The sequence below is a fragment of the Microcaecilia unicolor genome, chromosome 12 (assembly GCF_901765095.1).
Source record: "Microcaecilia unicolor chromosome 12, aMicUni1.1, whole genome shotgun sequence".
Classification (NCBI taxonomy): Eukaryota; Metazoa; Chordata; class Amphibia; order Gymnophiona; family Siphonopidae; genus Microcaecilia; species Microcaecilia unicolor.
This window is the reverse complement of record NC_044042.1, coordinates 85,352,192-85,377,771: the sequence shown is the minus strand read 5'-3', so window position 1 is coordinate 85,377,771 and position 25,580 is coordinate 85,352,192. Positions and strand designations below refer to the sequence as shown.

Here is a 25,580-nt window from a genome sequence, read left to right as displayed (position 1 = left end):
ACCCCCCCCCCAAGATATTTGTAAAGCAGTTGCTCGGGGTAGCCTTGCATACTTTTACGGAGCACTACCTGCATCAGTACTGCCTCATCGTTAATCGACTCCAACGAGCTAACCTAAGTTGTCCTTGATTTACACTTTTCGGACACGCTGCGCTCTCTCTTGACTCCTCTGACGCAACTTGACTTCCTGTTTCCGGCAAGGCGGGATGTAGAGAGGGTGAGGAGTGGACGGTTGTTTGTGACATGTATGTGTGTGTGTAGTAGTAGTGTATCTTAGTGGGGTCGGGGGCATCACCGGAGAAGTAAAGCTGTGGGATTGTTGTTAGTGGGCGACCTCGGGTATTAGTTTGGTCGGGGGGTGGGGGTGGGGGCTGAGGGAGAGGTGCCGTATTGTGGCCAAGGAGGAGAGTGGTAGATGGAGAGGTGACAGATCATGCGGAGGGGAGAGGCCGACCCCCGGATGGGTGTGAGGATGGGTGCTCGGCATGTGAGAGTGTGACTTGGTAACTTTGAAAGCCCTATAAATTTCATGCTCCCTAAATGTTGGAAAATTGCTTGCAGGAAAATCTCAGTTCTTATGATGGTTCACCAGCAGCAAGTTCATTGTGGTACTGGTTACATAGTAACATAGCTTTTTTTTATTATTATTATTATTATTTTTTTTTTTTTAATGTCCAAGAATTTTATTGGTTTTAGAAAAAGACAATTTATCAAGGAATAGCATCAACTGTAACACAGAATTCAAACATTAACTTCTCTGTGTAGCACAGCTTCTTAAGCTGCAGGATTCCAGAATGCCCTGGAAATATTAGTAAATTCTAATATTTTAAGGCTTTGAAATGTTTGTGTAGAGGTGGTATTAAAAAAAATAATGTAGCTTGGAGGTAAAGTATTACTTAATTCATGGGGAGGAAAGGATGTGACCAGCTTGGCCGTGTGAACTTGGATGTTTGTTTTCTTGGTTTCCTGAGCTTTTTTTGGGTTCTACAGGTGTGGCACTGACAAATGGCAGCCAAACTGTTTGAAACCATTGGCAAAGTTGGCCTAGGACTGGCTGTGGCAGGAGGAGTAATTAACTCTGCATTGTACAATGGTGAGTAACAGGAATTTTTTAAACCGTTGAGTTTTTTTTTTTATGTTGCTATTGGTTCATTGTGGTGGTCCATGTCTACAACATTGAAAAGATTCTTTCTAATCATCATAAGTTCCTGAACTGGTGCTTTTTCAAAAGTTATATTGTCAGACTGATTTTCCCTCTAAAGAAGGGGTTCTCAACTTAGCCAGACAGGTTTTCAGGATATCCCCAATGAATCTGCATGGCATAATGCAAGACAGATTTGCATACAGTGGAGGTAGTGTATGCAAATTTTACATGCATATTCATTGCTGATCGCCTGAAAACTTGACTGGCTAGGTGTCTCCTGAGGACTGGGTTGAGATCCACTGCTCTAAAACTTTCTCAGTTCACATTTGAGTAAAGAATCCCTTAGAGCAGTAGTTCTTAACCTGTGTGTCACCAAAACTTTGGCATGGACAGCAGTCTATCTACAAATGGGATACTAGAGATTGGGTACTTGAAATCTCCATAATTGGTTCCTTTTCTGCTTCTCCATTACCCCCCTCCCCCCAATGATACTTGCTGTGACCAGTCCCAAATGGAAGTATTACAGGCCTGCTGTCCATATGTTCTGTTTCCTATAGCATATTGTTAAGGTTTTGTGTTATTACACAGTATTTGGCAGTAACTGTTACTGAGGTGACATCTGAATTTAAAATATTTGTTTTGTATGATATACTAGAAGTGTAAACATCCTAGCTCTATGATCTGTGTAGATCCTAGAATACATAAAGGTTTCTTGATGTTGATTGTAAGTTAGTGTAAATTGCCATCCATTCAGTCTCATATTGCAGTGGTTCCCAGACCTGATCCTGGAGGCATCCCAGCCAGTCACTCATGAATATTCATTGTGGATATCCTGAAAACCTGACTGGTTGGGGTGCCTCCAAGATCAGGTTTAGGAACTACTGCCATATTGGAAAAACTGCATTCAACATGCCAGATTTCTTACTGATAAAGTGAAGATTAAAAAATTCTTTTCAGAAAAATAAAATGTAGTAACTTTACTTTTAACGGTTTATAAAATAAAGAATATTTTATATTTCCAGTTCATCATTTTTAACAAAATGTTTTGGAATAATGTGTATATATATATATGTTTTTGTTTTTTTTGTTCAGCTTTGAATTTTAGTGTTCAGTGTGTCTCACTTACAAACATTGTCCGTCAGGTGTGTCACAACAGATTAGAGTATACTTCTTTGTAATAAAGTGTATTCGTGTGAGAGATTTGCATGCAGTGGCTGGGGGGGGGGGGGGGGGGGGTGTACCTCTAGGATACACCCCCCCCCCCCCCCAGCCACTGCATGCAAATCTCTCACACGAATAGTCATTGTGGATATCCTGAAAACCTGACTGGCTGGGATGCCTCCAGGACCAGGTTTGGGAACCACTGCTATATGGATTACTTTGCATTAGACTACACTAAACGTCTCTGCCATTTAGATGCCCAGTTCCCTCTCAGTTAGTCTGCTTATGCTTTAACTATTTTGAATATCTTTGTCTCGCGTGCAAATTGATCACCTCGCTCTGTAGTCTGCTCTTCAGTCTGGGGTCCTTTTAGGCGCGCTAGAGTTTTTAGCGAATGCTAAAAATAAGCATGCGCTAAGCGTTAGAGATGCCCATGTATCTCTATGGACGTTTTCTAGCGTTTAGCGTGCACTAATCAGCGCACACTAAAATCACTAGCGTGTCTTTGTAAATGACCCTCTGTTGTCTTTATGCACATCCCTGGGACACTTTTGCTGTTCACCTTTTTCCATTGAAAAATAAACATTTAGTCCTACTCCATTTTCTGCCTTTAAGCTAGTTCCCAATTAACTGTGTTAATTGGCTCACCTTTAATACTTATGTCTTCACAGTACCTGTATATAATATGTAAGCCGCATTGAGCCTGCCATGAGTGGGAAAGCGCGGGGTACAAATGTAACAAAAAAAAAAATAAAGAAGCTTGTTGAGCAAGACTTCTCTGGACTAATCCCACGTTTGACCTGATCTCATTAAATCATCAATATCTGTATATCCTGGAATTGTTCTTTAACTTCTATTCTACTCAATCCCACATTCTTGACAGATTACAAAATCACATACATATTATTAAAAAATACAACACAACCTATAGACCAGACAAATCAAAACAAACAGTGATTGTTTAAAAGATCCTGTAAACGCCATCTTCCCTCTTAGTCCTTAATGCTTCCCAACTCCCTGAATGCCTTCAAAAATAAAGGGTCCTGTTTACAAAGGCGTGTTAGCATTCGTTAATGCGAGCTGACAGGGTACGTGCGTTAACTGTGTAGGCATCTATAGGAATATTGTAGGCGCCTACGCAGTGCGTGCTAATTGTGAGCACGCCCTAACAAACATTAACGTGCCTTTTGTATAGAGCTGTTTGGGTTTTCAATCAGTCAGCTTTGTATGTTTTTGAGCTAGTAGGGCAGTTAGCTAGCTTGTGTCTTGGTTTTCTCACAGACCATAGACAGGCTTGCTTAGCCCTAGTAATGGGCCATAAACTTTAAGTGTCTTGTTTGTTTCAAACAGACTCTGAATTAATACAGAGCCATTTTTAGTGAAGGACCAGTATGAGTGATAGGTAAAGAGGTTACAAAGGGCAAATGATGAATATTTGAGAAAAATACCAAAGAGCTGAAGGTGACCTTAGAGGTCAGAGTTGAAGGATACCAGATAAGTAAGAGAGAAAATATAAGGTATTAAATGATTGGACAAAATTAAGCTTCAGTAGTCTGACAGCTTCTGAAGAAAAACAAAGAGAGAGTGAGTTTATTTTCCTTATACTGAAATTTGGACTGATATAAATAGTAATTCAATTTTCTGTAATACTGGGATAAAAGAATTGTAACGATTTATTTACTCTAATAAATTTTAGCATTATTATAAAAGAGAGAAACTGAACTCTGAAGTGGTTAGTGCAGTGGACTTTGATCCTGGGGAACTGAGTTCAAGTCCCACTGCAGCTCCTTGTGATTCTGGGCAAGTCACTTAACCCTCCATTGCCCCTGGTACAAAATAAGTACCTGAATATATGTAAACCGCTTTGAATGTAGTTTCAAAAACCTCAGAAAGGCGGTATATCAGGTCCCATTTCCCTTTTCCCTTTCCCCTTTTTCCTTTGCCAGAAGGGCTTGCTTTTTTTAGTCTCTTCTGCTCAGCTTCCTTTTAGAGGCAAGAAGGGAGTGCCCTATATACACTTTGTAAACAGGGCCCAACTGTTTCCTAAAAGTGAGTAAAGTTTCAATTTTACTTATCTCCAGTGGCAAAGAATTCCACAATTTGGGCCCTGCAGTTTGAAAAGTAGTTGCTCAGAGACCTACTAAATTTACAGCTCAAACTTGAAACCTCCTAACAACGCTGATTATCAGACCTTAGTAAACAAGTTAGTTTATACTTTTTGAGAGTTACTGTCATCCAAGAAGATTCCACATTTATTCAGTGCTTTAAAGATTAGAGTAAGAGCCTTAAATTCAATTTTATACACAATCGGTAACCAATACAGTGAAGCCAATGTGGCTGTAATATTTTCCCTATTTGATTTGCCCTTTTTTTTTTTTTTTTTTTTTAAGTTTTCTGTACTTTAGCATATATACCTTTTTGCTCCAAGTGATTTACTGCTCTTTATCTGTCCAAGTAGATGATCCTGTGGAATTGAAACAAATCTCTCATCTTTTAATACCAGTTCTGGCATGTCTCGCTGCACCCTACGCCTGGAATAAACTTCCTGCGCCCCTACGTCTTGCCCCATCCTTGGCCACCTTTAAATCTAGACTGAAAGCCCACCTCTTTAACATTGCTTTTGACTCGTAACCACTCGCCTCCACCTACCCTCCTCTCTTCCTTCCCGTTCACATTAATTGATTTGATTTGCTTACTTTATTTATTTTTTGTCTATTAGATTGTAAGCTCTTTGAGCAGGGACTGTCTTTGTTCTATGTTTGTGCAGCGCTGCGTATGCCTTGTAGCGCTATAGAAATGCTAAATAGTAGTAGGGTACCTCTGTGGTATCATTTTTTTTGTAAAAAAGAAAGCAAAGAATTAATTTAAGGGGTCTTTTACTAAGGCACACTAGAGACGCCCATAGGAATACAGTGGCGTCTCTAGCATTTAACACACTAAAAACACTAGCGTACCTTAGTAAAAGACCCCCTTAGTCTCTGATATGGCTCTGTTCTCCCTTTATCCCTTAATCGTATAGTGGTCTAGCTGAATTTCTCACAGGTTTCTTGTTTCAAATATATTTGAAAACATTTTCACGTTTCTGCCTACAAAAGCAGTTTTTTTTTCTTTACCATATCATGCTTTTTTCTCTTTTTTTGCTGTTTTATTGCAAACTAATGTTTGAGATTTGCACAGTTTTCTAAATTATTTTCCCTGCCGTTTTCTGTTCTTGCCTTTTGCTCTGAGTTACTACTACTACTATAAATCATTTCTGCAGCGCTTCACAATTGAACCTGAGCCAGATTTGTTGTGTGCGCAATCAGTGTTTAGGCCATTTGTTCTTTGTGAAGCTTAATAAACAATTAGAACTCGGATCTTTGACTGTGAGGAAACAGGCTGGATGATTCTAATCTTTTAGCAACCAGATTATGTCAGAAAGAGGTTTGACAGTGTTGCAGGTTTTCCTGTTTTAGCAAAACTTTACCAAAGAATGACTTGCCACACTTCAGTAATGAGTGTTACTTCAAGACAAATATTCCTGCACTTGGATTCAAAAACTGATTTAAGGGGTACCATAGTTTCAAGAATATGAATTGAACTTAGCAGTTTTGAAGGCAGGAGAATGGGACTAAAGGTCTGGTAATGGGGAGGAGTGATTGGTAAGGGAAGGGGGGACAGAGAATTTGGGTTGAGTGAGCAAGGTGATGATGATAGACGTTTGGGGTGGAAGGGAGAGCAAGAAGATATTTGGGCAGTAATCATGACCTAACTTCATTCTTTCTCTCTCCCATCTCTTGTTTGTATGTGGTGTCTATCTCCCTCGTCTGAATTTCTTGCTTTATAGTGGATGCTGGCCACAGAGCTGTTATCTTTGATCGGTTTCGTGGCATTCAAGAAGCGGTGGCTGATGAGGGAACTCACTTTCTCATCCCCTGGGTGCAAAAACCTATTATCTTCGACTGCCGCTCCCGCCCTCGCAACATTCCAGTCATCACAGGCAGTAAAGGTGAGTCCTTCAGCAGCAGAGTGATAATTATTTCGGAGTTAGGTGGGACCAAATGACTGTGTGCTTGCTGAAGTCTGCAATCGAGTGATGGGAATGGTGACGTTTAACATTCTTTCTGATCTCATTGTATTTGGCCTGTTTGTTACTACCACATCGTTTAAGTACTGTGCCCATCATGTTGAAGCCTGTGGGAAGGGGGAGGAGGGTGAAGTTGAAAAGTCTCACCTGCTGGCTCCTAAGGTTTGGGGCTAGCTTCTAAATTCAAAGAAAATTTGTCAAGGCCAGGTCTGGAATATTGTCCTCAGCGTGTCTGTGTTTTCCTGGAAAAGGAATATGCAAGATGATGGTATCGGGGTCTAATGGGGTGTGTGGGGTTGTGTGTGTAGCAGTTGGTAAATAAACTTTATTTGCAGGGGTTTTCATTAGCAGGGGTTTTCATTAAACAGTACAATACAAATAATTACAGAATGGGATCAACAATATAAACATAAAAAGAAAAGCACATAGATGCATACCCAGGCCAGTGTCCTTACTGCACACACAACAAGAGTATTGCCTTTCTACATCCCAAGCAGAGCATGAAACCCTCTAAAATTTTGAATTTTGTTTATAAATCCCATGTGCCCCAACCTGCCTCAAAGTAGACTTGCATATTAGAACTGCCAGAAGCAATTCCAAACTCCACTTTAAATTGAAAAGATATATTTTCTACAGTCTATCAAAAAATATACAGCCTTAAGAATGGTTTACCAAAAGCTCTTTTCCATTTTATCTCCCATCCTATACTTAGCTGTGATGATCCATTGTTCAAATCCAGTTCAGTTTTATTCACCTATCTGGCTTAGGTGGGGCGGAGTAGCCTAGTGGTTAGTGCAGTGGACTTTGATCCTGAGGAACTGAGTTCCATTCCCACTGCAGCTCCTTGTGACTCTGGGCAAGTCATTAACCCTCCATTGCCCCTGGTACAAAATAAGTACCTGAATATATGTAAACCGCTTTGAATGTAGTTGCAAAAACCTCAGAAAGGTGGTATATCAAGTCCCATTTCCCTTTCCCTTTTCAGACTTCAGCACTGAGCTATGATCAGCTTGGCCGCATTAACACTGTGATGTACCAATGTTTGATCCGAAGGAGATTCAGTATCGGTCTATTTAATAAAAATATTTCCAGGTCCCACTGAATTATTATGTATAACTAAAATTGCAGCCAGCTACTTACTGCTTTCCAGAAGACCTTGCTCACCACAAAGATGCCAGCAAAACAGTGAGGCAGGAGTTAGATACTATTTATACATAACTTTAATACAGTTTTCTTGTATATTGGTAGCCAAGGAGATCCTAGCCTGGGCAGTTTTCATTTTGCCTTGGTCACAGTCAGGTGTAGCATATTCCAGTTCTTTCTGCCATTGTCTCTATGTACAGTATATGGTGTGTGTAATGAAACAGGGGACTTGTATCTGTGCCTTAGAATGAATGACCTATTTGTTCCCAAGTGCATTTCCCTTGTTTGGCCAGCAGATGGTGTCTGTCTTTTTTTTTTTTTTTAAGCACTGAGGTAATCTTTAGTCTCAGTATGTAACATAGTAACATAGTAGATGACGGCAGAAAAAGACCTGCACGGTCCATCCAGTCTGGGAGCACAGAGGTAAATATCTCTGTCCTGGGACCCTGTTCAAGGCTTGTGAGCAGTTAATTTCCTAAAGCTTCCCATGCACTACCCAGGTAGTAAAGTGTTTAGACAGTTTTAATATTGATCCTTATTCAGTTTCCTGTTATTGCCTTACTTTTTCCATCTGTTTTATATGGTTCACTGTTCTAATTTTGTAACAATAAATCTTGTTAGCTTATTGGCTCTGTTGTCCTGGATTGACTAAGATTCTTGGTTGTTTGTGTGTTGGGTTTGTGGGTGCTTTCTAGAAATACAGGGAATAACTTGAGAGAGAGAGACTCACCCAGAGGCAAGTGGGACCCAGTGAGGAGGGTGCTAGTATAGAACACAAGCGACAGGTACAGGCTGACCCGAGCAGTGTTGGGGACTGACCGTCCAGGTGGCTGCAGGGTTGGCATGTCCCAACGCAGAGCTCTGCCAAGAAGTTGTCATCCCGCAAAATTTTTGGTTTAATGTCAGTCCAGAAAATGAGCCAGTTATGTGCATATCTGCCAGTAGGCAATAGCTGGTAAGTGTGGGACAGAGTCAAAAGGGTAAAACCGTGTCATCATCAAATTGAGCCCCCCCCCCCCCCCCCCCAAATAAGTAAATAAATAAGACAGCCACTTGTAATGCCAAATCTTGAAAACACTAGAGCTAACCCCTGGAGGAAACAATGCATTACTGGCAATATGTTAAGTGAAATAATTGAAAATGGGATTCTGTATTTGTCATCCAAGTGGTGAAAAGTAAATACAATAGAGGGACATAATTTCTGAGGAAGTCCTTGAACATGGCAGGGTAACCAAATGAAGTGACTCCATGGTATGGAGCCCACCATATCTTACTCGATTCTTACTCATAACTTATGGGGATAATTTTGAAACAGTTCTGCTGCTGCCTTGGTTTGGGTTCCTTATAATAGAGAGCTAAGTTCAGCACGCCCAGGCCCCCCTTCTTCCGGTCCCTATAGAGTAGGTTTTAGGGAAGCTAGGATTATGCCAAATTAAGCATTGTATTCTGAAGTTTATTTAAATAGGTCCTAGGCACCAAAATAAGCAGCACTTGGAACAGGTACATAAGCCGAAGCACTACGTTTAGTCTTTTTAAAATACAGCTGTGAAAGGAGAAGTACTACCAATAGGTGATTTTAATATGCCAGACATTGATTGGGGTATCCATATTGTAGGGTCTTTTAGAAGTAGGGAGATCCTAGATTCTCTACAGGGGGAACTATTCCAGCAGTTAGTAATGGAACCCACGCAGGATGGGGTCATACTGGACTTTGGCATCCAGTGATCACCAGATGTTGTGGTTTAGCAGAGAAATGTTAAAGATGAAAGAGGAACTCGGCATAAAAATATTGGATATACATTTATTCAAGAATCCTCCCCTCTTCCCCCCCCCCCCCCCCCCCCCAACAAGGAAGGTTTAACTGTACCCCAGTGGTTCCCAATTCCCAGCCAGTCAGGCTTTCTGGATATTCACACAGAATATGCATGGCAGAAATTTGCCTGCAGTGGAAGCAGGTCATGTTGTACATATTCATTGCAGATATCCTAAAAACCTCATTGGCTGGGGTTCCCCCATCACAGGCAGCACGGTTAACAAGCGCTGCGTGCAGGCATTAACGAGTGAATGATGCAGAAACTGGTTTGGTGGGGGATGTAGTTTGTGTGGTACTCATGAGCGTAGCCCAGAGCAAGCACAACCCGTGCTGGTTATGGTCAGGTCTGAGACGGCATAGAAGAGTCAGCTTGTCCTCTGCATCAGGACAAAAAAAAGCAGACAAGCACCCCTGGTTTCTTCCTAGACTTCCTCCCCCCCCCCCCCCATACACACACCCTAGCATTGAAAAAAAATTTCTTGGTGTCTAATGATGCCTGCATCTGGAGTCCAGGGTTCTAAAACACACCTCAAAAAAACAACAGTATAGAACATCAAAAATGTATATAAAATTATGCCATACAGACAAATCTTTTATATATAGTGCAAAAGACATCACATCGCATGAATAGAAACTTTATATAGAATGTTCTATATACATGGAATTAGCGACCGCCTTTCATATTCCTTTTTGCCACATGATCCTGTTTTGAGGCATGCATTATTTTATTTTTGATACATTTTTAACGTCTATTTATTTGCTCTTGCAGTAGTAGTGATTGTCACATTTGCTCACTCTACTTGTGTTTGGAGATATTTACCATGTTGGCTTTTTTTTTTTTTTTTACAGCTGGCATAATCATTTATGTACTTACTGTATTTGATTTAAACTTTTCATTTTTTTTAATTTCACGTATGTAATGTCTCCTATTCATGTTTTAAGTGTGTATGTATATATATAAATAAAATATTCACCCCACATTTGAAATTTCTCTGTGTATGTGGAAGTATGGTATAATTTTATATACATTTTGTTTTGTTACTAATGTTCTTGTGGTGTGTGTTTGGAGCCTTGAAGTCCTTGGACTGAGTAATGGTATGTGAAGTAGTGACTTAGTTGATCTCTTGGACTTAGGAAATATCAGCTTGTGTATAAGCATCTCCAGCTCACATTTCTTTTGGCTAACCCTACTCCTTTTTCTGTGTACTTTATTTTTGTGGGGAACCAGTTCTTCTGTTTTGCAGAAAGATCAGTAAGCCGTTATAAAGTAGGGAGACTTGGGAAGTCACTGCTTATTCCTGAGTGTAAGTAACAAGAAAGTTTGGGTCTTTGGGATGATATCACCCAGTTCCGAGGTCTTGTTACCTAGTTGTGTATCTTGCTATCCACAGAGATTAATTTGCTCTGTTTCTGCTTAAGGTAAAATTGAAGCTTTATTAGTGAAGGAAGATCTGATAACATCCTTTGATTCGTCACTGTAGCAGGTTCTGAGTAACACTGGGTTTTCCTTTTTCTTTTTGTGGTGCATTCTGTATTCATGTTTTCATTCATGTTCTTATTTTCTGTGCAGATTTACAGAACGTGAACATAACTTTGCGTATCCTCTTTAGACCTGTCGCCAACCAGTTACCACGGATTTTCACCAGCATAGGGAGGATTATGATGAAAGGGTCCTTCCTTCCATCACTACAGAAATCCTGAAGTCTGTCGTGGTAAGAGATAAATCACGTTTATGCCGGGTCCCAGTAAGGTTTCTTTTTTTTTTTTTTTGGGGGGGTGGGGGGGTGGGGTTGAGACTCCAGAAGTTGATCTGTCTCTTGGGAGCTGAACTTGCACACTATAGGGCAGATGTTCAGAAGTAAATGTGGCTGTTATGGTCAGAGGCCCTCACTGTGGGAAACAACAAGCATGGGAAGGAACAGTGCAAATGTAGGCAGAAAGACGTATATGAGGTAATCTATTCCCGTCCGATGATCAGAGAACCGCATACCTCGCAAGAACGCCCTTTCCTCTGTAAACTTTACACCACCTCGGCGCACTCGGGTACCCAACCGGCTGGAATCTGCCGAAAACAAACAGGCTTGCTAGCAGTTTCTCAAGGTACAGATGGTTCCTGCACCTGCGACTAATCCCCATGAAGCCTTCTTCCAGCTGGTGAGCAACCAGCCCCCACATTCTGTAGCAGCATTTCCCCAGCTCTTAGGCTTCCTCTTCAATACGGAATTTTTTTTTTTTAATTCTTGGGGGGGGGGGGGGGGGAAGCATTACAATAACCTTCATCCCCTTGTTACTGCTGGGCAACCTGCACTTCTTCCTCCTCCTTCCCTTTTTCCTCTCTGGCATTCTGGGCACGTGCTCAAGAGCTCTGCTTAATGCACAACTGTTGAGCACATCCTCTCCTAATATTGAATGCTAAGAGTGCACCTATATTCGCATCTCATTAGTGTTGTGCATTAGAGATTTCTGTACAGCGCCAGAATTTTGAGCATCAGGGCCTATGTGTCAAGAAAATAATATCCCTACTAAACAGTGATGAGTTTGTTTTCAAAGTGATTTAACCAGTCGGGAGAGCCTCCTGCTGGATTAAATCACTTCTGCCTGCCTATCCTTCAATATTCAGCAGCACTTAACGTAGATAAATGCCAATAAATATCAGCACAAACTTCCCCTGCACTGTCCAGTTAATGCTGGGGGGGGGGGGGGGGGGGGGGGGGGTGGCGTCTGTGGATGGAGTTGGTACTTAACCGGTTAGTGGCAGTATTCAGACCACTAACTGGTTAAATCGCTGAGCTCACTGGGCACTAGTCTGAATAACAGCCATCAGGTTTCTGATAGACCAACCCCCCCCCTTTCCCGAAGTCACATTGAGCTGCCCCAGGCCTATCCCTGATGATCTAGGGGGTCCTACGAGTGTTCCTTGCCTGTCACAGCTCCAGGCCTCAAAATGTGCACTACAACCTCTAGCAGCAATTTAGCGGTATTTGCTAATAGTACGAGGTTGCTGTCATGGTGGCCATTTTGAGGTTTGCAAACATGATAAATAGGAGAGTGTGGGCATCGCTTCTCCCTGTAGGACCCCCCTAGACCACCAAAGGTATCACCAGTAGGCCTTGAGGGGGGGGGGGGGGGGTATGCCTGTTTAGTGGGGAAAGGGTCCTGGCCAAAATTCATCCGAGGCCTGTATAAACCAGGGCCAGCACTTACGCTCATGACCCTCTGTTCAGTGGCCTAATGCTGTCCTGCTGGCTAAATATTGATTAGTAAGGTTATTGGTGCTGCATATGAAAATCTGAGAAAATTTAAACAAGGAATGATGGAGCTAACATTTTGTTTTAATAGTGTTTGTAAGAATTTCAAATGTTTTAGTTTCAAAGTTTGCTGTTTCCTGACACAAATGAGGCTTTGCTTCTGGTCGATATAGAGACAGTGGAAAGCCATGCTATGTGTGGTGACCTAGCACTGTGTTTTCTTATTCTCACACCCCTTATCTTCAGTCCTTCTCTAACTTTTTTTTTTTTTTTTTTCCCCCTCTAGGCTCGATTTGATGCAGGAGAATTGATCACGCAGCGAGAGCTGGTGTCGAGGCAAGTCAGTGAGGATCTGACAGAAAGAGCGGCTACTTTTGGGCTCATCCTAGATGATGTTTCTCTGGTGAGCACCCTCCATTCCTTGGTTTAATTCATTGGTCCCCTAGCCAGTCAGGTTTTTAGGATATCCACAATGAATATTCATGGAAGAGATTTGTATGCATTGCCTCCACTGCATGCAAATCTCTCATGAATATTCATTTTGGATATCCTGAAAACCTGACTGGTTGGGGTGTTTCCAGGATCAGGTTTAGGAACCACTGGTTTAATTCTTCACAATAGTTAAAAAGTCTGTCTAAGTTCTATAAATACTTCCCACTCCCAGAAGCAACATCTCACACACAACTTTCTAGGAACACACCACCGCCAACTTCAGTCTTCCACTACTACCCTCCCATCTGTCAACCCCACCCTCTCATAGGACCTTATTTAATAAGTTGTTTTCTGTAGGCCCAGAATGAGGGGGGAAACTTGGACTAAGCTTCTGGGAGACCTGAAATTGGTGACTAGCTATTGTTTGTTTGCTCTGTTACCATATGAAAAGCATGGTTTTATGGCACTCTGTTCCCTGGAAGGAGACCAAAGAATGTCTCCCTCTTTCTGCATGTGTGAGATGACAAGGGTTTGCTGCTTTGGTTTGTGGTGGTAATGTTTTTATGATGACTTTTTAGTTGATTTTTATGAACTTGTACACATATTTAGAGTTTGTAAAATAAAAATATTTAAATTTAAAGTCCCTGATCTGACAGTTTCCCACTTATTACGAGTTCTGTAATGTCTAAGGAATGTGAATCTGACTACCTTCATTGGAAGGTGTGCCATTTAGCAGCGATGATAAAATAGAATGTTTTACTCCTGGGCAAGTTCTTCAGAATTCTGCACACAGTCTTTCTTATTTTCTTGTGCAAAATTCTTCCATTCTAAGGGCTGTTTCCTTCCCCAGACAAGAAATACAGTACCACTGCCACCACTATTTCCTTCCTTACGTTCTACTGGTTGGTGGGCTGACTGGATAAGTTGCACGACCTTTGTCTGCTGTCACTTTCTCTTGATTCTTTTTGAAACCCAGCATTGTGTCTTACGGTTAGGACTATGTGGATTACATTGGAGTTTCCCACATTAAATTTCATTCTCCACCCCCCCCCCCCCCCCCCCCCAAAAAAAAAAAAAGATTAAAAAAAATACAGTAACAAGAGTTGGAAGAAACATACAACTCTACTTTTTGTTACTCAAAATACTGTCAAGCTTGAGCTGCATGGTGTTCTTAAAGGGCAGAGTACTCGGAACTTTCCTTCTGTCTTCAACCACTGGCTAACAGCAGAACCCAAAGTTTCTGGACTCAGGAAAGAAAATTAGCAGTTAACATAGTTTTTCCATCTGTCTTGGCTCGGCATCAGCATCACATTTAACAAAATGCTTAGCCATGGTGACTGTGCTCTTTAACAAGCCTGTTCTCTGTGAAAACCATGGCTCTGGAGACAGTCGACCAACTCCGACTCCAGCTTTAAAAAAAACAAAAACATTTTATCTTTGTCCTGGATACTTGTAATCTGCTTAGAATTGCAGATAACGCAGAATATAAAATTTATAATCACATTTACCAATACTAGGAGTGGAGTAGCAGCCTAGTGGTTAGTGCAGAGGACTTTGATCTTGGGGAACTGAGTTCGATTCCCACTGCAGCTCCTTGTGACTCTGGGCAAGTCACTTAATCCTCCATTGCCCCTGGTACAATAAGTGCCTGAATATATGTAAACCGCTTTGAATGTAGTTGCAAAAACCTCAGGCAGTATATCAAGTCCCATTTCCCTTTCCCCTTTCTTTGGACAGCACGAGGAAAGAATCTCTCTCCAGGAGAAGATAGCATGTTGGAAACTCTCATGTAATCCACCCACCTCTCCATTTAAGCTTCAAAAAGAGCTGACATGGCCTTGTGCAAGTATAGTGAAGCAGAAAAGCTTTAATTCTAGAAAGAGGAGAGTTCTTCCACATCTGGGCTCCATTGATTTCACAAGTAATATAAAAAAAAAAAAATCACTATTTTAAGAAGGAGGAAAAAGCTTCAGAATGCACCAGTACACATAGTACCACCTCAGTGCAAATCAGTCATAGGCAAAAGATCTCCGTTATGAATAAACACAAATATTTAACCGGTCTTTAAAACTTTAATGTGCAAAACAAAAATACTTAGCTGAATAACTGTGCTTTATAACAATTTTACTGTTTGGGTGCAATGATGGCCAATGTTTTGCCACTCTGCTTCAGGGACCAGAGGACTCTATACACAAAAAGAAATTTATTAGCACAAGTGTTTGTTTGACTCCCACTACAAGTCGCTATGATAGTTCCTTCTGCACACGGACACTAAGCTGCAAACAACTTATGGGGACTTCCACAAGTGTGACATTTTGCATGAGAGGCTGTGAGCAAGATGGGTTGCTAGTGCCATCCCCTGTCATTCTAAGGCAGTGGAGGGTTAAGTGACTTGCTCTAGACCACAAGGAGCCATGGGATTTGATCCTGGACCCTCTAATTCCCAGCCCACTGCTCTAACCTTGTCTATTCATCCACCTCTAATAGCTAAAGGGTAGTATTGCATTTTAGAATTGGGAATTTTTTCTTTTTGACTTGGGCAACCAGTCTATATGACATGTATAATATGAGGATTCTCCTTCATGCTGTCAGGAGGACTTGGCAAATTTTGGTTATTGAATACAGAAATGTTCATATGTATACAAATTGATTTAACAGTAAGTAAGAAAGCAGTGATCATCATTTGTAATATTTTAATGTGTTGACTTCAATGTTCTTAAAATGATTTATTATATAACTTGCCTAAACGAGGTTATAACATCTTTTCCTACCTACTTGCAAGAGAGACATTGTGAACCTGGGTTATCCCATTGTTACACATTCAAGAAGGGGGATTTTAGTAGAATACCTTCCATTTTTATGTAGACCTCTAGAGGGTAAAAGGGAACAGAAGTTGCTATACTTTAACATAACTAAATCCCCTGCATCATGTGAAGGAGGCTTTGTGATCCAAGTGGTATATGTTAACACCAGTCTCTGTTTCAAGCTTATTTTTAATAATTCTCCTTCTTTCTTTCCATAGACACATCTGACCTTTGGTAAAGAGTTCACAGAGGCTGTGGAAGCCAAGCAGGTGGCCCAACAGGAGGCTGAACGAGCCCGGTTCATTGTCGAGAAGGTGAGAGATCTTGTAGATGTGCCTTTTTCTCAGATGTTCCAAAAGCCTCTGAAAGACACATCTTTATGGACAGATGTAATATGTGAAGTTCACAGGGCTCAGGGTTTTTTTTCCTTCCTCTCATTTTGTCCCAGAAGTTTGACCCCCTCTTCTGGCTTGAAGTTCATGAGCCCTCATTGACAACCATCTGGGGATTTTCTTTTCTCCCTAAGATAGGTCATGCTGGTCACAAGACAAGTCCATCAAGCCCAGTACTCTGTCTCTGACAGTGGCCACTTCAAGCTGACTCTCTTCATGGGTAGTGACGACTAGCTGGGAAAGGGAGTTTATTTATTATATTTGTATCCCGCACTTTCCCACTAAAAGCAGGCTCAATGCGGCTTACATAGTAATAGGTAACACAGAATTTTGTCATGTAAAGTAGGAAATTAAGTAGCACATAATAATAGGATGGATAGGTAGGTAGAGACAGGTGATAGAGAGAGGAAGGTAAGATGGGAGATAGAGTCTGGGTCAATGTCGTTTTCTCTTCAGTATATGTAAGGTAGGTGGGTTCAAGAGATTAATCTGGGTCTTTTGGGTAGGCTTGTTTGAATAGATGGGTTTTTAGTGCTTTTGTAAATGGTAGGTGGTCATGGATTGCTCGGATAGGTCTAGGGAGAGCGTTCCATAGACGTCTGCCCAGGAAGGAGAAATTGGATCCATAATAAGTTTTGTGTTTGAGACCTTTACAGCTGGGGTAGTGCAGGTTGAGGTACTTTTGTGAGGATACAGACATGTTTCTTGCTGGAAGGTTGACCAGATTTATCATATAGTTCAGAGTTTAACTAGTTACTCCCCCCACCCCCCTCAATGTAAGGGCTGGATAGCCAGGGCTAGCTTTGGGGGGGGGGGGGGGGGGTTAGAAATAGCCTCTTAACAGAGGTGGTAGAGATGAGGACTGTATCTGAATTCAGGAAAGCATGGGCCAAACAAAGATCTACAAGAGAGAAGGCTAGATTGTAGAGACTGAATAAGTTGCACGGCCTTTATCTGCTGTCACTTTCTCTGGTTCTTTTATGAAACCCAGCATTGTGTGCTTACGGTTAGAATTACGTGCATCACATTGCAGTTGCCCACATTAAATTTCATCTTTCATGTAGACACCCTTTTTCCAGCCTGACAAGCTCCTTCTACAATTCCTCAGTCTGCTGATATTTCAGAAACTTTGAATAATTTTGCCTTGATGATCATTCATTGATCTTTTCCAAATTTACATAAATGTTAACCACCAGCAATCCGAATTAAATCTTCTGCTTGTGAAGAAGGTCTGTATATCATAGTACTATAAATAGGGAAAGGGAATGTTACTTGATATACTACCTTTCTGTGGTTTTTGCAATTACATTCAAAGCGGTTTACATAGTATATACAGATACTTGTTTGTGCCTGGGGCAATGGAGGGTTAAGTGACTTGCTCAGAGTCACAAGGAGCTGCAGTGGGAATTGAACCCAGTTCCCCAGGATCAAAGTCCACTGCACTAACCACTAGGCTACTCCTCCACTAGATGTTCCATTCCCTCTTTCCAGATTAACCCACAGTTTTCATGTATAGCACCACACCACACCTCCCTCTTCAAATTCTATCTGGTCAAGCATCAGTGTTCCTGTTAGATCTGAATGGGTTATCTTAATCTACTAAAAGGCACTGTTAAGGGTTTACATTTGAAGTGAGTCTTGGTTCTTTCCCTTTCTCTGAGGATAGGCGAGACAGTATTCCAACAGAGCCCCAGCATGGATACTACCCTATGTTCTGATTATTCCAGAAGCTTTAGGCAGCTGTACCACACATGTGTGTGTGCCTTCCCGCCCACTTCAGTCACGTGGGACCATTGGTCTGTCTTTTCTGAGGAGCAAAGCTGTGGCATTTTTTCGGTTCTCAGCAGATTTTTTTTTTTTTTGCTGTGTGTCTTCCCTTCCTGCAGCCTTTGCTGCGTGACTACTTGGGGCCTTCTGTTCTTCACTTTTCCTTAGTGTCACCGTCCCTTTAAGTTTCTTTTTTTTTTTGACACAGCTCCATAGCTGCCTCAGGCCTGAGTTCCCCAGTCAGGCATTATTTCTTTAAAAAAATTGAGTCATTTGATTTCACTGCAGCTATTTTTCCCCTGATATCCCTTAAAACTCCCAATGGCTTTAAAAAGTTTTCTTGCACAGCACTGGACACACAGAAGAACCTACCCTCGCAGTCCAAGAAGACAGAAAAACACAGCAAAGGAGACAAGCAAATCTCAAGACGACTCTCAAAAGGTGCAGTTGTAAGTGGCTGACCCTCACAACTGGTGCTTGCCATGCCTTGGACCCAACCACAAGGCCTCTAATTGTAAGCTCCGTCCTAAAATACAGAAAAAGACTTTGAAGTCGAGAGGTTCAATGTAAGAAATGTTTTGGCACTCTGAAGTCCAGTCCATTGACATCATAGGCATCGCTTCCCGTGGTTGACAGAGCTGCATGGTCAGCAGTCTTCATAAGGCTGATAGGGACAGAATTAAGTCTCGATATGTATACTTTGGGAGAAAAACTGGAGAGGAGAGCGATGATAAAGACAATGTAAATATCTGTGACATAAATACACAGGAAGTAAGAATCCTTTCAATTGAAAGGAAGGTCTGGAACGACGGAGGCAAAGGATGAAGGTGAATGGGGGAAAGACTCTGGAATAATCAAGGAAATGCTACTCTGTGGAAAGGGTGGTGGATGTGTGGCGCGGCCTCCTGGTGAAGATAAAGACTATCTGAATTCAAGAGCTTTGAACAAGTACATAACATCTCTAAGGGAGAAGAAAGGATAGTAGATGGTATAGATGGGCAGACTGGTTAAGCCATATGGTCTTTATCTGCCATCATTTTCTCTTACATTCATTCAGTGTGTTTGTATTGGACATTATGGCAAAAGAAGACAATTTTTCTGTTTGGGGAGTTTAGGCTGAGGAATATCAGATTTTGAATTATTATTGGACATCATGACAAAATGAGTTTAGAGTAGGGGTTCTCAACTCAGTCCTTGGGATGCATCTAGCCAATCAGATTTTCAGGTATCCACAATGAATATGCATGAGATGCGGGCAGAGCTTTCCCTGTTTCTTTTTCTTATTCAGGATGGTTAGGCTGAGAGAAGACCTAGACCTATTCCTCCAAGACTGGATCATTGCCGATGACTGGCCCAGTTGATGCATTTGTGCAATGAGCAAAACATTCTGTAATTTCTGGAGCTCAAAGCCCACTTGGGCAGCTCAGGGAGTTGGAACTACCATGGGTTTTCCAGGGTATGATACAACTATAAACCGGGAAGTGAAAGATCCCTAAAGTAGCCGTAGTTTGTCTTCACTGAGTCTATCTGTACCCAAACTATTGGGGTCCTGCTATTAGGAAGAGGTGTGATCGGAGCTGGTACCAGATCCAGAGCCACTGATGGCTTGTGGCAAGAGGCAGCAAATAGTTGCTCAAACTGTGTGGAGAAAACACCGTCTGAATTACTAGATTTGGTGCTTCTGCCATGAAGAAACTTGGAGTCCTTATGGAGTCTAATGAGCAAGTAGTCAGTCAGGGCTACAGGTTTGTTTGTTTGTTTTTTTTAACCACAATTTCTATTAAATTGCCCGCCTATTATTTCATTGGATTTCATCTGGAGACTTTCTTTGAATTAAGGAAGGCCTTAATGCCACAGATAAATGGATTAACTCAAATTCAATGTATGGAAGAGAACGCAGATAAGCCTGTGCAGGAATTGTCTCAATTAGCTTCAAGGCATCATAGAAAGAAGACGACAGGCTACAATACCTGGAAAAGCTAAGAGCAGCTAGTAAAGTAGTCAGGCGAGCAAAGATACAAATGGAAGAAGAAGTAGCCATAAAGGTGAAATTCAGGGACAAGACTTTCTGTAGATATGTAAGTGATAGGAGGAAGTGCAAAAGTGGCATTATGAGACTCAAAAGGTGAAGGGGAACAGTACGTAGAAGCTGATAAGGATAAAGCAGAATAGCTCAACAAATATTTTATGTTCTGTGTTCACAGTTGAAGGGCCAAGAGTAGGACCGCAGAAGACAAATGCTGTTTGTGAGGAGCTGGCTAAACTAAAGATAGACAAAGCGATGGGGTAGGGTGGCATACATCTGAGGGTACTGACGTAAATTAGGGAAGTTCTCATGGCTCCACTTTCTGACCTTTTCAATGCTTCTCTAGAGTCAGGAGTGGTCCCGGAGGACTGAAGGAGGGCAGTTGTGATCCCTCACCACAAAAGTGGGAGTAAGGAGAAGGTTGGGAACCGCATTCTAGTTAGTCTTACCATTAATTTACTTACCACTAAGGTAACACTTTTTTTTTTTTTTTAAAGAGAGGATAGAGAGGTTTTTGTAATCAAATGGATTGCAGGACCTGAGACAGCATGGTTATACTAGAGGAAGGTCTTGTCAGACTAATCTGATTAACTTCTTTGACTGGGTGACAAACAGTTGGATTTAGGGAGAGCACTAGATGTGTTGTACTTAGATTTCAGTAAAGCCTTTGACACGGTTCCACATAGGCAACTTGATAGAGTGCCCTTAGTCTGGACCGAAAAGTCACTAACTGGGTTAGAAACTGGTTAAGTGGAAGAAGATAAGAGGGAGGGTGGTGGTAAATGGAATTCACTCTGAGGAAAAAGATGCTATCAACAGTGTACTGCAGGAATCGGTCCTTGGCCAGGCTCTTTTTTTAACATCTTTGTGAATGATATTGCGGAAGGACTGTCTGATAAGATTTACTAGTACATAAGTAATGCCATACTGGGAAAAGACCAAGGGTCCATCGAGCCCAGCATCCTGTCCACAACAGCGGCCAATCCAGGCCAAGGGCACCTGGCAAGCCCCCCAAACGCACAAACACTCTACACATGTTATTCCTGGAATTGTGGACTTTTCCCAAGTCCATTCAGTAGCGGTTTATGGACTTGTCCTTTAGGAAACCATCCAATCCCTTTTTAAACTCTGCTAAGCTAACCGCCTTCACCACTTTCTTCGGCAACGAATTCCAGAGTTTAATTATACGTTGGGTGAAGAAACATTTTCTCCGATTTGTTTTAAATTTACTACACTGTAGTTTCATCGCATGCCCCCTAGTCCTAGTATTTTCGGAAAGCGTGAACAGACGCTTCACATCCACCTGTTCCACTCCACTCATTATTTTATATACCTCTATTATGTCTCCCCTCAGCCAGCTCTTCTCCAAGCTGAACAGCCCTAGCCTCCTTAATCTTTATTTATAGGGAAGTCGTCCCATCCCCGCTATCATTTTAGTCGCCCTTCGCTGCACCTTTTCCAATTCTACTATATCTGTCTTGAGATAGGGCGACCAGAATTGAACACAATACTCAAGGTGCGGTCGCACCATGGAGCGATTCAACAGCATTCTAACATCCTCACACCTGTTTTCTATACCTTTCCTAATAATACCCAACATTCTATTCACTTTCCTAGCCGCAGCAGCACACTGAGCAGAAAGTTTCAGTGTATTATCGACGACGACACCCAGATCCCTTTCTTGGTCCGTAACTCCTAACGTGGAACCTTGCATGACGTAGCTATAATTCGGGTTCTTTTTCCCACATGCATCACCTTGCACTTGCTCACATTAAACGTCATCTACCATTTAGCCGCCAAGTCTCGTAAGGCCCTCTTGTAATTTTTCACAATCCTGTCGCAATTTAACAACTTTGAATAACTTTGTGTCATCAACAAATTGAATTACCTCGCTAGTTACTCCCATCTCTAAATCATTTATAAATATATTAAAAAGCAGCGGTCCTAGCACAGACCCCTGAGGAACCCACTAACTACCCTTCTCCATTGTGAATACTGCCCATTTAACCCCACTCTCTGTTTCCTATCCTCCAACCAGTTTTTAATCCACAATAAGAGAGCGAGATTTACCCAGTGAACGGAGTTCCCGGGGAGGAATGTAGGGAGAGATGAGTGGAGAGATACTGAGGAGCTGCAGAGTGAATGTACTTATAGGTCAATAAGAGGAGTTTGAACTGTATGTGGAAACGGATAGGAAGCCAGTAAAGTGACTTGAGAGGGCTAATATGAGCATAACGACACTGGCGGAATATTAGTCGTGCAGCAGAATTTTGAACAGATTGAAGAGGAGGGAGATGGCTAAGACTTGCCCAAGATCACAAGGAGCAGCAGTGGGATTTGAACCGGCCACCTCTGGATTGCAATCCCAGTGCTCTAACCACTAGGCCACTCCTCCACTTAGTGAGTAGTGCATGTAAATTCTAATTAGTGCTGATAATTGGCACTGTTGGCACTAATGGTGGTTAACATCCAGTTATCAGCACTTGTTAAGCAGTTGGTTGCATGTGCAAATCAGAATATGCACGCAACTCAGTCGCCCTATATAGTATTTTCAGATATATGCAGGTACTTTCTCTGTCCCTAGTGGGCTCACAATCTAAGGTGTTTTGTACCTGGGGCAGTGGAGAGTTGTGACTTGCCCAGGGTCATAAGTAGCTCCAATGGGAATCTAACCCATTTCCCCAGAATCTCAGTTCACTGCACCAATCATTAGACTACTCCTCCCTCTTTGCGGATGATACAAAACCCCGTAATAGGGTAGACACCCCTGATTGGCTAGCATGAGGAGGGATTTAGTGAAGATAGAAGAATTGTCCAGAAATTGGCATCTAAAATTTAATGCTAAAAAATGCAGGTTCATGCACTTGGGCTATAAAAACCGAAGTGAGCAGTACCCTTTAGGAGAAGTACTTCTGTTTTCTTAGAAGAAGAGCAAGATTTGGGGATGATTGTTTTTGACTATCTTCAGGTGGCCAAATAGGTAGAAAGGGTGATAGCCAAAGCCAGAAGGATGCTTGGGCGTATAGGGAGAGAAATGGCCTTCAGGAAAAAGGAGGTGATAGGTGAAGCCATATTTAGAGTACTATGTGTACTGGAGACCACACCTTCAAAAAGATACAACTGCGATGGAGTCAGTCCAGAGGACATCTACTAAAATGGGTCAGTGGTCTTCATCATGGGAACAGACTCATAGACCTCAATGTGTATAGTTTGGAGGAAAGACAGGAGCGACAATTGAGACATTTAAATATCTCTGCAGGAGAAATGCACAGAAGGCAGGTCTTTCAACTGAAAGGAAGCTCTAGAACAAGAGGGCATAAGATGGAAGTTGAAGGAGGATAGACTCGGAAGTAATCTAAGGAAATACTACTTTACAGAAAGGGTGGTGGATGCGTGGAACGACCTACTGGTGGAGGTGGAGAGAACAGTGTCTGAATTCAAGAAAGCATGGGATAGGCATGCGGGATCTCTTAGGGGGAGGAAAAGAGGATGATATGGAATGGACAGACTGAATGGGCCATATGGCCTTTATCAGACATAGAAATTTATATGTTTCTGAGAGTGGTGAAAATTGAAAAGAGTTGGATTATATCCAGAAGATTCAGGAAATGCTGATTAAAAATACTAATATAAGGATGAAGGTGGAGAACTAGAAAAATCTTTCCAGAGTGGCTAATCTTGGATTCTTGACTTTTCCAGAGCTGCTGTTAGTGTCTACATGTTGACTATTTAAGAGAAATTTAATAAGGTTTTTGTTTTCCTCAGATGTGATACCCCCTTTAACAAATGCTTATTATTTACCATTGGGGAAGAAACAGTTATAAGTCGAAGGGGGCTGTTCCAGTTGCGTTGGATACATTGGTTGTTTCAGAGATTCTGGAGCATACTGATTCTGATATAATAATTTCCTCAGCTATGCTGGTTACATTTACCCTGGTGTCTGATAAAGACTGGATGCTTCAGATGTTTTTAGACATCGAAACAAAGTATTTCGTTTTCCCGGATATTTCTAACTATACTGAAACGTGAAGGAAATGATTTCTGTTGATGGTTTCAAACAACCCCAGGAGGAGACACACTTGTTACCTGTTCTGGTGAAGTTTAAAGTTGCCCACCAGCTGGTTTTCTTTGCCCCTGTTGCAGCCAGAGTTTGGCAGAATGTGGCCATGTCGGGCAGCTGTTTGTGAATCCTGGGAGTATTGATGAACCAAAAGACTGTAGTTCTCTTAATAAGGTCTGCTTCTCTTTCTGTTCCTATCTGGAAAATTTGACTGGCTAGGTATAGCTGGAGGCCTGAGTTGAGAACCACTGGTTTAGAGAGTATGAGATAAATTCGTTAGTTTCTGTCCTTTATTTTTAATCAAACTTGTTAAATTATTAAAAATAAGGTGTAGCCCAGTACAACAAATGAACATTAGCAAATGGTGCCAAGATACAATAATGCTTTTCAGTTTTGGGTGATGGAGTATCTGCTCTATTGGGTATATAGGAAACCTGGCCTACCTCGCTGTCCTATACTAAGGCAACCTACTCAAGCTACCACTGTCTCATATTTGTTTTTTTTTTCTTCTCTTGGCTCCTGCAGGCTGAACAACAGAAGAAAGCTGCGATTATCTCAGCAGAGGGTGACTCTAAAGCGGCTGAACTGATTGCCACTTCTCTGTCCAGTGCTGGCGATGGGCTGATAGAGCTGCGTAAGCTGGAGGCAGCAGAGGATATCGCATACCAATTAGCCCGGTCTCGTAACATCACCTACTTGCCCACTGGACAAACAACACTGCTACAGCTTCCACAGTAACCTTGTTGGGAATAACTGCTCTGTAACACTCTTAAAAAACAAAACAAATTTGTTTATTTTTTTAAGATTCGTGAATTTTTGGAATGTGGCTGCCTAGAATGCATAAAAGTCATTAAATTAGCATTATCTATAAAAGTGCACTCTTAAACGGAGGGAGGGGTATGAGACCCAGGATAGATGGCATAATGTAAACACTGAGTTTATCGGAAGTCTCGGCTTGAGAGATGTTCTGTTCTAGAACTTCCGTTGGGAATCTGTGCGTATCGCTGTGTACAGAAGTGGACTTCCTTCCTTCAGTTCCCATGTCCTGGGAGTCTGTAGAGTACTTCGTGTTTTACACATTTAACAGAGACCAGCAAGGGTGCGTTGCACATTACAGAGAAACAGATGTCCTTGCAGCATTCTAATTACTGATTTGTCTGGATATTAAAAGTGAGAAGGCAGGTGTAAATCTGTGTGAAGAAGAGGTTGTATGTGCAGTTTTTAAGTTTCCATACAAATTCTTTGGATACTTATGTTGGTCTAATAAACATTTTCACAGCTTGCATAAGTGTACAGAGTTTGAAGAAAAACCCAGGCTGCAATGGTGCAAATGTTAATATATAGTTCAGAAGGCAAAGGGGGGCAGGGTGTCTAACCTCCAGTATATAAAGTTTGTTTAATTAAATAGTAAAATATTTTCATGAGAGTAACTATAAGTAGTACTAGGAGTGGCCTAGTGGTTAGGGTGGTGGACTTTGGTCCTGGGGAACTGAGGAACTGAGTTCGATTCCCACTTCAGGCACAG

General features: G+C 41.7%; 1 protein-coding gene across 1 annotated transcript; it reads left to right on the top strand.

Moving 5' to 3' along the window:
* Positions 1–180: 180 nt before the first annotated feature.
* PHB (prohibitin) lies at positions 181–25,338 on the top strand. The gene is given in 8 exon segments (XM_030221165.1): positions 181–216; positions 990–1,092; positions 6,131–6,292; positions 10,897–10,977; positions 10,980–11,038; positions 12,861–12,977; positions 16,029–16,124; positions 24,581–25,338. Coding segments are annotated over 7 exon segments (816 nt in total). The 5' UTR covers positions 181–216; positions 990–1,004; the 3' UTR covers positions 24,794–25,338.
* The last annotated feature ends 242 nt before the right edge of the window (positions 25,339–25,580 follow it).